A 12,423-nucleotide genomic window follows, 5' to 3' on the forward strand; every position below is an offset into this window, starting at 1 on the left:
AAAAAAATCATTGGAGAACAGCAATTATGATTTTTACACGAGGAAGGATCATTCCAGAAAAACAATAGTGTGATGTAGCTTCAGAAATATGTATTGATTCACTGACAACATGTTGAAATGAGTCTCTGTTGCTTCTGTGGGACAGACACAGCAGTCGTACCAGACTCGTCTGTCTCCACACAGGAAGTTGTTGGGCCACGCTGCAGTCCCCCGCCCCCCCCATTGTTCGAGATCTCAGAAAGAAGCTAAAAGTAAACAAGCACAACCAACACAAAATGTCCAAATCTCTATACGTGAATACTGTTTTGGTTTGGCCAGGAAGTAGTAGTGCTGTGACAGGATAAGCCCTGGACGTTTGCCACGTTCGTATTGACTGGAGAGTCACTCTTTGAAAAAGAATCCAGGATTAATCTGTGTGAAGACACCGAAGCTCAGTCAGACAACTCAGGCAGAGATTATTCTTTATTTGAGTACGGAGTATACGCACGGCTCTGACCTCATCTCAGTGATTCACCGCACAGCATTGAGCGAGGAGTGACCACAGTATCCTGCCCCTTTAAAAACATTATTACACACCCAGTCTGACAGGCTTTTAATGTTGATTCTGTGTTGGCTGGTGGCCACAGTTGCTATTCGGTTTTTTCCTTTCCTTTTCAGTCACCTTTAATAATTACTTCCATAACCTGCAACCAGCCACTGTTAACCTTGGCTGTACTTTTACAGTTAATTACCAGAAATTACAGAGTATAAATACCGTAAAACATCTTTACAGCTACTGTAATTTGCATGGCATTATGGATATAGTGCATGATGCAATACATCATTTACAGTAACTTCCTGCATTTTTTTTAATTGAAGTAAGATAAAACATTTGAGGTAGTGAAACTACACGATGGCTTTATCTCTGTGTTTTACTCGAATGTTGGAACAAGTTATACCTCCATGTTTTATTATGCGAGTATAGGCAACAAGTGAGAAGGAAGAGACTGAAGGTCATTTTACACCATCTTCCTGTTGGACCGTCTCCATCCTCACACCCCTTCCCGTGCCCCGTGCTCTTCCCCTCATTCAAACTCACATCTGCCTAAAATCAATCTCCCACTCGTGCCATCTTATCCATCCCTCACTAATTGGAGTTTAACCCCTTCACACAGGATGTGTTTGTTGTATTATTATTATTATTATTATTATTATTATTATTATTATTATTATTATTATTATTATTATTGATGAATTGTGTGAAAATAGAACATGAATGTGTGTTTTACTGTGGACTCATGCTGTCACCAAAAGAAAAGGGCTCTGAAAATCAATGACCACATTATACAGGATAGGTTTGTGCAACAGTAAAAAGGTCCCTATCTGAGGTGCAACACTTAAAGTTCCCCTTTTTGTCTTTTTTATCCGGTAAATTAGTATTTCCATACTAACAGTGGTTCCTGAGCAATTTGCTTCATGTTGTTATTCATAACCACCTTTTGAAACAGCTCTGGTTCCTGTTTACACACTCTGTTTCCAGTCGGTGTGTCATTTTGCTTTTACTCCAGGCAAAGATGCATCCTCCAGTAACTGCACAACCCAACAACTACCATGCAGCTACAGAGGCCGAGTTGTAGGACTGAAAGCTACATTACTTTATCAAAACTGTCTGGCTCTGATTTATGGTACTGCCACTGGGTGCCGGTAACAGTTCAATGCCCGTCCCCCATGCCCAAAATAAACCTTATGCAAAAATCCTAGCCTGCATGAACCTTAACTCTAACCCATAGGCCCAAACAAACGTTCAGATTAGCATTGTTTTTACTCAGCATTGTTGTTACTTGGTGGTGGTGGTACATGGTCGCAGAGTGGATCATCCACGCGGTGGTTAGGGTTTTTTTCTTTTCCGAGTAATTTGGGCCTTGGTTTAATTATTTTGTAACCTGATGGCTGCCAACCCCATAGGTTTTTTCGTATATTGTGTTTATTTGTACATTGGTTAATTTCTTCTGCCTGTTACCCTACTGACTCTGTTCCCTTATCCCTTTCAGTCGCTGAGAGCCGAAGGTGGTGGTGCTGGTGTCCCGGGTTGTGGTCTCCGCCTTTTGTGTGCTTGCTCCCCCTGGTTTGATTTTCTTCACAACGTATGTGTGAGAGTGGTCTTCAGGTGAGACTGGGGTGAAGTTGTATTTTTGTTTTTTTTGGGATCCCTCCTCCCTCGTCCACCCATCCCCCCCCCCCATTGGTAAGCCTCAGTTCCTGATTAGCCCACGTCCCTGTGTGACTGGATTTTACTGCCTTTTAAGACATGCTATTTTTGTAATAAAAATAATTTTGCTAAAAAGAACCACGCCTCTTGCCTCAGTATAATGAACCTGAATGCCTTGGTACAGATATTACTAATTCTAAATAATTCTTCAGGTGAAGTTCCTGAGGTGGCGTTGTCTGGCTGTTGATTACTTGATAAAGTATTATTTCTTACTAGCATTAAGCTTCCAAATGTACCTAATCCCACTCTGATCGCCACACATGTAACCACAAGTATTTTATGGTCACTTTTTGAAAGACGTTATCGAGCTTAACAATAAGTGAATTTGAGCTCCTTGACTGAGTTCATATATCAAACCAGACTTCATAACTGTAACAGGTCAGGCTAGTGTCAGTATATTTCAGGGTCATTCTGTGATCATGCTTCGTGGAACCAATGCAAACTTGCAGTCCCCTGAGGAGCTGTTGTCACCCTCGTGTTCCGACGCACACAAAGCCCCAAGTCAGCCTCATTGTTTACAAGTGTGAAATAATGCAACAGCCACCCTGCGAGCATTGGGACAGGGCGTTCAAGAACTGAAAATGACCTCGTCACTATGAGCTTGAATAGTTGCTGAAACTTTAACAATTTGTAATTGTTCCATTTGGTCGCTGCTGTGACCCGTGTCAGCGTTTACTCACAGTTTGAATTCTTAACTTTGAACAGCCCACGTCCGTCTGCATAAGTCAAGTCATGTAGCACCTTGTGACACGGACACAATGAGGTTGGAGAAAAAAAAGGTGTGAATAAAACAAGTACTTGCATTTCCCCTTATGACATTCATTTCACAGACACTTTATAGAACTTAAGATAAAAAGATAAAGACATCTGTGGGTTTTTATGACATTTTTTTTCAGTAAGCATCCATCTATAACCTCAAGGAATTTGCTCAACCTGTGCTTTTATTGAATAAGAATACAGCAGACCTGCCTTCAGGGACTGGGGAGATACAAATCTATGTATGCATACTCAGCTTTTCTTTGTTTGCTTCTTTCCAAATAAAGCTCAGAACTGTTACCATTGTTGCATTTTTCTCAGTCTGATGCAGTCTGAGGCAAAGAACATATATATATGTCATCGTCATAGTTCACAGACCGGGTGCCAGCCAGATGGACTCTGTAAAACAATGACCATTGACACAAACTCCTCTTGACCTTCTCTCTATCCTCCTCTCACAGAGTCACACATGAGGGAAAAGATCAAGCAAAATAAGCAAAGACGGTGACAGAGACATAAATAACGCGTCTGGAAAAAAAAGCTGTTCTTTAACATGTTGTGAAAGAGTTCGTTATTAGGAACTTCTGCAGGCTGCACTCCCTGACAAGCTGTGTGGGCGTAAGTCAGCGAGAGTGAAACCCCTCCCCAGAAAATGTAGACATCCCAGCACATCACATGAGATTCAAAAGGAGGAGGGAGACAGAGGCAGAGGGAGAGAGGACGGAGAAAAGAGACTAATTCATTCATCTATATATATATATATTCTGCTTTTTGTTTGTTAGCAACTGCACAAACACACTTTTTCCACAACTGTTGAGTGGGGGATGAAGATTTTTTTTTTTCCTCTGTTACGTCACAGTCACTTTAGAGAAGTTGAGAAGAGAAGAGAAGAGAATAGAATAGAATAGAAGAGAAGAGAAGAGGAGAAGAGATCTGGACCCTTTGACTTGGAGAGTTCCTACGTTTATGTTTCGGCTGTTTGAACTTTAGCGCATATACTGACCTGGACAGTGATTGATTTGTTCACCATGGCGGGCAGGTGGAACCTCATGATACCGGGTGAGTCACATCTGTCGTCAGCGCTGTAGTTAGAATGGAAATCATCTGTTTTTAAAAAGCTCAAAACATATTCTGTGCTCGTAGAAAGGAAACCAAGCTGAGGCAGTACCCTGCAAAGTTATATATATAAGCCTATATGGTTTTGTCTTTAGTTAAACTTTAAGTATTAAAGATACGTATCAATAACCTATAAATACATACATTTACTACATGTTATAATGGTCAAGACAAGTTGGTTTTAAATTCCATATTTTATCACTTTGTTTATCAAGTTTCCATTGAGATCAAATCTGCCAGCAACCTTATCCAAAGTCCATCCATCCATCCATTATCTATAGATAATAGAGTATGTATCTATATATATAAAGCCTTTGAGGAATGCTGGAGCCAATCCCAGGTGACATTGGGCGAGAGACGGGGTACACCCTGGACAGGTCGCCAACATATCACAGGGCCAACGTATACAGACATTTACACCTCAAGAGTCTCCAATAACCTAAAACCAATTTGCTTGTCTATGGACTGTGGGAGGAAGGCGGAGCACAAAACCCCACACAGACGTGGGGAGAACATTCAAACTCTCATACAGTATGAAGGGTCCTGGACTTTGTGGGAAAGAGCCCAAATGAATCAGGAGAAAAGGAAGAAGAGTGATGCTGAGCTAAGCAGCTTCTCTCCAAATAACCCACTATCTGGGCCCCACTGCATAGAGAAGCACTGTTCCTCTGTCCGTCTATTTCTACACACTATGAGCTCATCGCTCAGCACCCATATTGCCCGAGAGTAATCACAGTCACACACACACCTGCCCTCGGCGGAAGAAACATAAAGTGTTGCCATGCAACCATGTAAAAACACTTTATAATATCATGATTCCAAGCAAGCACATTTTGATCTTATTCTATGTGTTCCTGTTTTGAGGTGAAGAGATGGTAATTGCAGCTGTCCAGAGAAGTTTGAGTTCCTCCTTAAGTCACTCAGTCTCCTCAAGTTAGTATTAGGTGGGATTTTCACCCAAAGTCACCATAAATGTGCTGTACTTTCCTCATATCACCTGGATCACGTCAATAATTTGATACCAAATATCCCAGAATATCATAAAAATAGAGCAAATCTTCATGGCCACGACATCGGAGGATTACACTTGATTCAACATACAGCCCAGTGATGCTGACAAATAATGTAACTGCACTTTCTTCCTGTTTTGCCATATATTCGCCCCTTGGGGAACTGACTCTGCGCTCACACAGCAGAGGATGTAAAAGTATTTTGTGCTTGCACCGTGCCAGCTCACGTTTCCTCACTTCTAGGAAGCAGAGTTCTGCAGAAACCCATTTATTGTTCATTTTGAGTTATGGTGCAGATGCGGTCGGAACAATCTCAGGAAATGAGAGGAGAGGGTGAAGGTATTTACCTTTTCTACTGAGCCTGAGCATTTCCGCTGTGTCCCTGTAGCTGCACCAAACTGTTTTAAAATGATTCAAAAGGGGAGAAAGTTTAGATTAAGCTCGAGTACAAGTGTAACAGATGTTGCAGTGATGTTCAGAGGATGATAAACTGTCGACTGAACAGTTGCCTGCTTGTTTTTTCTCAGCTCTGTGCCTCTCTGTCGTCATGGTTCTGTCCAACCCACCATGTAACAATGGATATAAGAGCGAGAAACGGGAATGCGTAGGTATGAAAAACAAACTAATCTTCACACATAACTCACCGTGGAAAAACAAGCATGTTGTGGCATGTGTGCATGTTTATGGCATTTGTAACAGATTGCTTATCTTTTCTTTCAGAATTTAGAAACTTAAAATATATAATGGGATGAAGGATTTCTGTGACAGATTATGTATAAAAATGATTGATTTGTTGTCCTTCAACTGAACTTTTTCTGTTACAAAGATGATGATGAATGTGCTGTGGACAAGAATGATCCAAACAAAGTTGGACCCTGTGGAGAAGATAAAGTCTGTATCAACACCAACGGCAGCTTCTACTGCCGATGTCAAGACGGTTTCAGACCATCGACAGGTGATGGGAATTTTCCCGCTGGCAAACACGTGACATGTCAAAGTAAGTCATCTTGTATTGAACTGAATCAACGGCGGCAGAGTCCAGTTCACATTTAGTAAACATAATTCGCAACAAATGTGATGTGTTTTACTTTTAGATATCAATGAGTGTTTGGAACACAAAGACATCTGTGGACCTAATGCCAAATGTGTCAACACAAATCCATTTTACTCCTGCAATTGTAATGATGGATACATCTCGACCACCAGTTTTTATGGCAACAACGTGACATGTAAAGGTAAGATCATTTATATACAGGTGTATAATTGTTCCCCATGTGCTGTAGTGATATGATGTTAGTGCCTCTTTACTTGAGGCAAGAAAAAAATTATCTGAAAAATACTAACCAAGTACCATTTTGGATGTGACCGTTGGAGTGGACCAGGATATTTATTCTTCCATTAGCACTGACTGAAACACACAGCACAACCATTTTCCCTCTCCCTGATCTGTTCCCATTTTAGACATTTGTATGATTGATCAGACAATCTGTGGAAATGGAACCTGCCACCGCGCATCCATTCTGCACCAGTGTTTGTTCAGTAAATGTATAAACAGAAATATTTTTCGTGAGCGTAGGTTTCCTCATAATGTGAATGCTGTGGTCATCAGCAAGCACATCTGATCAATCAAACTTCCTGTTTCCTCAGCGTTAAACTGTGAGGATTTCAAAGATATGAACAATCTGACAGAGGTAACTCCACCCCGGAAGTTTTATCACTGCTCAGCATATATTCAAAAATGTTTTTATATTTTCTGTTATCTCATATATTTGTCTCATTCTCTCTATATCACTCTTAAAAGAAATTGCAGGGTGCACATGACCTCGGGGTGCATTTGGAAAAGACTTGCCTGGAGCTCACAGAGAGCAAGCGTCCACTAGACTTCTATGGAGAAGACCTATTAAGGGTATTTCTACATTCTTATCATCACATCAATAGAAATGCAATTTTATTTGGTAAAATCTTCAATATCTTCACAACCAGTGCAGACACAGGAAGCTCTGGCAGACCGAGAGTCTGACACTGTCTGACTCTGTCTCCTGAATTTTCCCTGCTCATGCTTATGTTTCTACATCTCTGCAGAGGCTGCTGTCTGTGATTGACGAGCTCTTGTCCGGTGGAGCCTTCAATGATAACAGGAAAGTCTCCACCTTTCTGGACATTGTGGAGCACGCCCTGGGGCTGATCGGACCCTTCATACGGACCCCGGGGACAAAAATGTCCTCCAACCACACAGGTTCGAAATATATTTGCAGCATTTTATTTGCTTTCTTTGCTTTTTTCTCCCTTTTATTCACAGTTGATTGATCACTTATAAAGAAAGATTCAAAGGCAATTTATTCCTTTCAGAGTTTTACACTTCTTTTACACCGCTTCAGATATAAAGCTCATAAACAAACAAGCAATACGTGTTAATAAAAAGCTTGTCTTTGCATCTGGGTCCAGAGCTGGCGCTGCGGGTACATAAAGGGGCTGAGTTACCCATGGGGGCTGTGACTGCATCATCCAAGCATGCTCGGCTGGACATGCAGATGGAGACAGCTGCAGGAGATCCCTCCTATTACCCTGGTGATGATCAGACCTAATGAACACATTTGTTCCCACTTATATCAACACACAGATGATTTGCTAATGTAATGAATGCCCACTTAGTCCAGTGTTGCTATGATTCCAACAGGCTTTACAACACTCTCCTTGCTGAGTTACGGAAACCTGGAGGACTCCGCAGACGGCTTCTTTGGTGAGATGAAGCCCCCGGAGAACCACAGCTTCAAGATCAACTCCAAGGTGGTGACTGTCACCGTCAGCAACAGAAACACAAGCCACCTCAATCAGCCGGTCAAACTGACTTTGTACCACCTGAGACAGGTAAAGGTCTTTTTTCTGCTGGTATGTAATTGGTATATAAAATATATATGTCTCTAATTCAAGTGGTGTCTTCATGTCTTTTACAGTTAAATAATACCAGCCACTGTGTGTTCTGGAATTCCTCATTGGATGGAGGGGCGTGGTCTCCTAGTGGCTGCAGTGTGGTGGAGTCCAACCCTAATTACACTGTGTGTTCCTGCACCCATCTGAGCAGCTTTGCCGTGCTCATGGCACTCTATGACATAAAGGTTACAACTCTTTGTCACATGCATGATCATACATAGAGTTGAGGGTTTATAACTTCAGTCTATTCATCTGCAGTGTAAATCAAGTCAGATTTATTTATATTGCACATTCAATGGCAAGAACCACGCCAGGACAATATGTGATTAAAATGTTTGAATATATATATATATATGTATATAAACAGGGATGAGGGGTGGAGGACAAAGGGATGTGGGTAGGGAAGGAGAATAAAGGGATGTAGGTGGAGATGAAGGAAGGAGGATAAAATGATGTGGGTTGACAGTATATGCTTGACAGGGGATCTCTCTCTCTCTCTCTCTCTCTCTCTCTCTCTCTCTCTCTCTCTCTCCTCCTGCAGAATAAGTTTGAGTTGCAGCTCATCACCTGGGTGGGTCTGCCCCTTTCGCTAATTTGCCTGTTCATGTGCATCCTGACGTTCTCGCTGATCCGCTCCATCAAGAGCCCAAGAACCACCATCCACCTCCACCTCTGCATCAGCCTCTTCATCGCCATACTCATCTTCCTCGCAGGCATCGCCCGCACGGAGAACCGGGTAAAATGCTCCAAATACAGCTTGCGTGGTCAAAATTCCTGCACTGTCCAAATGAGTGCGGTCTCTGACACGTTCAGAGGAAAAAATACTGATGAACAGCACAACTGCTGAATGATTTATGTGGCTGCTGTAGATTTACAGTATGAACAACCTTTAATTCTTTATCCCCATTCCTCAGCATCCTTTGTCCCTTTCTCACTGCTGCCATCCTCATCTCTCCCCTGCATTAGGTTGGCTGTGCCGTGGTTGCAGGGCTGCTGCATTTCTTCTTCCTGGCAGCATTTTGCTGGATGTGTCTGGAGGGCATCCAACTCTTCCGGATGGTGGTCCTGGTCTTCAACACCCACTTCAAAACCTCATACATGATGGCAGGTGGCTATGGAGTCCCGGCTGTGATTGTCGCCATCTCTGCCTTAGCTAATCCCAAAGGTTACGGCACTGAGACATAGTAAGTTCCCTCCACTGATGCTGAGTATTTTATTTTTAATTCAAGCTTGGACCTCAGGTTATGTTGACCCACGGTTTTGCTCAATGATTTTCCAGTTGTTGGTTAAACCTGGAGTTCATTTGGAGTTTCTTTGGCCCTGCCTGTGTGATCATCACTGTAAGTAAACAAATCATTCATGAGCTGAACAATTAATCTTAAATATAGTGCTTTTATTTTTAAAACCTCACCTCTGTTTCCTTTCAGGTCAACATCTTCTTCTTTCTCATCACAGTCTGGAAGTTGGCACAGAAGTTCTCGAGTTTAAACCCTGACCTGGACAATTTGCAGAAAATAAAGTAAGAGAGCGTTTGATCGGAAACACATGTTCTTTATGAATGTGCATTTATCTGTTTCAATAAATAACAGGCTCTTTTAGATTAGTGCCTCAGATTTGACCACAGGGTTTCCTTTACATGTGTCTTTGCTGCCTCCTGCAGGGCATTCACTATTACTGCAGTGGCTCAGCTGTGCGTGTTGGCCACCATGTGGATCTTTGGATGTTTCCAGTTCAAGGAGAGCACCATAGTCATGTCTTACCTGTTCACCATCTTTGGCAGCCTTCAGGGGGTGATGCTCTTCGTCATGCACTGTCTGTGTTCCAAACAGGTCGGTTTCCGCTCGTCTCATAATATAAATAACAAGCTCTTCTGCACTTTTGAACTCATATTCTAACTTGTATTCTTATGAAGGTCAGGGAAGAATACAGAAACATCCTACACAGCTTCTGTGCACCCCAGAAGAATAATTACTCAGAGTTCAGCTACTCCAACTCCAGAAAAGCACATGTAAGCTATATTCAATTATATATTTATGTTTGATGTTTATAGAATTAGTCACATCAAACTGTATTTTCCTATAACTGCAATGTGATACTGTATAATATCTGATACTGTTCTTGCATTTGGTTGTTTTCGTATAAAACGCCAATTTTTTAGAGGAGGAGGAGGTTGTTAAATATGAGATGGCGTCATTACACAACAAGCAGAAGTAGAATTTAATTTTTTTTAAATGAATATGCATTTGGACAGCACAGATAAACATTTGATCTGTAATTGAATTGTTTAAAAGACTGTTAATCTATATTCCAGGGTGACATTATAAGAGTATGAGAGGAGATGTGAAGTGCGTTAAATTATGGTGCCAACGCAAACCTTGTCATGATTATAAAAGTACACTCAAAGTGCTTTGTGACTGATCTGATCCCTCCTCTCTGTCATCCTCAGGCGTCCAAGAGCAGCCAGGACACGGGAGAGTCTCAGATCTGACGAGACAGAACAGTTACTCAAGAGCTTAGCTGGACTTACTGTATATCTGCACTCTTATTAGTGGCCAATGCAAGTTTGCTTTACTGCAAAATGGTGTAAATAGTATATTTCATTAACATGTGCTGGTCCTTTGTATTTTTAAGTTCCTTTTGGTTAATACTATTGAGGGATTTCCTTCAAATTGAGACTATGACATTTTTCGGTAAGTTTTACTGGAACACAGATATTTTGTCATTTTTCTTGTGTAAAAAATAATATTGATTTTGGAGCAAAAATAAAAAAATGATAGATGATATTATATAAAGACCTGTTTATTGGGTACATCTAATACAGCTTGTTGTGTCGTCCAGGTACTTAAATCACAGACAGAGACAATCTGAAGGATATTTTAAAAGGCAAGCACTTTCTTTTATCCACTCACTGGGTAACGCAAAAAGAAAAATGAAAAAGACAATTAAGATACAGAGATGGATTTGAAATGTATATATGTTTGTTTATATTTCCCAGGCACTTTTATTTGACTTCATTCTCTGTTCAGCATGCTGTAACTTCTTTTACGTATTGTATCTACATTTGAAAATATTATTTTTATTTACCTAGTTCAAATAAGTTTCAAAACTTTATTTTTATATTTTATTTACTATCGTCTAAAGAATGTAATAAATGTATTAGTGCTGGTTCATCACACATTTTGAATTTCCAATTAAGGATGTTATCTTTTTTAGTGTATTTACAATTTGTGTTGTATCATGTGTGTGCGTGTGTGTGTGTGTGTGTGTGTGTGCGTGTGCGTGTGTGTGTGTGTGTGTGTGTGTGTGTGTGTGTGTGTGTTTGTTCATACCTTTTCATGCCTCTGCTGGAAGCTTTGCAATAAACCAGATATTCTGATGCACCTCTTGAATTATTTTATTGAAAATATAGAAGAAAAATAATTATTTAAACATTTCTCAAAGGTTTGTGATGTCAGACCTCATTTTTAGCCGGGTTTGAAAAAATCTGATAACTTTTTGCATACAGTAAGTAAAAACATACCTATATATTTGTTTCTGTATGTTGATATCTGATGCTCTTTTTCATAGCTCCTTGCTTATTACTGGAACACATTTGTCTGGTTTATGTAAGAAAACCAACATAAACATAAACACACAGAGGAAATGGAAGTCTCTCTCTTCCTTCCTGTTTATGTCAGATCACAGGCATGACGGCTTCAAAAAGCAAACAAACCTAAAGTAGCCCTGAAAACTGGAAGAGTCGATGTTGATGCATCTTTTGGTTTATGCTTAATCTCCTGCATGAGGACATCTTTAGACACAGGTGTTTTTATAAATAAATTTTGTTTTTGGAGTTCAGCATGGGTATTTCATTTTTCACACAGGATCCCAAAGTTTACCAGAAACCCTTTACAAATCTAATAACCATCAAACTCTTCCATCAACAGCCACATAAACACAATCATGTCATGAAATTGAATTGAATTGTAAAATACTGGTGATGGCTGACCCTGAATTTGGCTGCTCATGTGTTCAGCTATCACTGAATCAGTATTACAAAATGAAAAGGACAGATGGGATCAGCTCTGATTCAAATGCTGAACAGGAGATAAATAGATAGAGGGAACAGAGAGAGGGAAGGAGGGGTGGAAAATAGATCCAGAGTGTTGATATAATAAAACCTGCCTGTAGAGAGAGAGAGAGAGAGAGAGAGAGAGAGAGAGAGAGAGAGAGAGAAAGAAAGCTACAACCTGGGAGAAGGAGAAAGTGTCAGCGAGTCATGGGGGAAACAGAGGAAGAAGAAGAAGAGTAAATGATTGTGGACAATTGTGATAAGTGAATGTGACAAATCAGGCAGCTCGGCAGACAGGAGAGACACACGTT

The 12,423-nt window shown here is 40.7% G+C and overlaps 1 protein-coding gene across 1 annotated transcript; it reads left to right on the forward strand.

Moving 5' to 3' along the window:
- Positions 1 to 3,690: 3,690 nt before the first annotated feature.
- LOC118124063 (adhesion G protein-coupled receptor E5) lies at positions 3,691 to 11,441 on the forward strand. The gene is made up of 17 exons (XM_035181856.2): positions 3,691 to 4,063; positions 5,658 to 5,738; positions 5,957 to 6,127; positions 6,225 to 6,365; positions 6,778 to 6,821; positions 6,932 to 7,036; positions 7,213 to 7,366; positions 7,576 to 7,698; positions 7,808 to 7,998; positions 8,085 to 8,246; positions 8,603 to 8,797; positions 9,028 to 9,245; positions 9,341 to 9,401; positions 9,489 to 9,580; positions 9,722 to 9,890; positions 9,974 to 10,069; positions 10,508 to 11,441. Exons 1-17 carry the CDS (start codon positions 4,033 to 4,035, stop codon positions 10,547 to 10,549), a joined length of 2,076 nt encoding a protein of 691 aa, XP_035037747.2. The 5' UTR covers positions 3,691 to 4,032; the 3' UTR covers positions 10,550 to 11,441.
- Positions 11,442 to 12,423: the final 982 nt, after the last annotated feature.

Source organism: Hippoglossus stenolepis, chromosome 16, assembly GCF_022539355.2.
Source record: "Hippoglossus stenolepis isolate QCI-W04-F060 chromosome 16, HSTE1.2, whole genome shotgun sequence".
NCBI lineage: Eukaryota > Metazoa > Chordata > Actinopteri > Pleuronectiformes > Pleuronectidae > Hippoglossus > Hippoglossus stenolepis.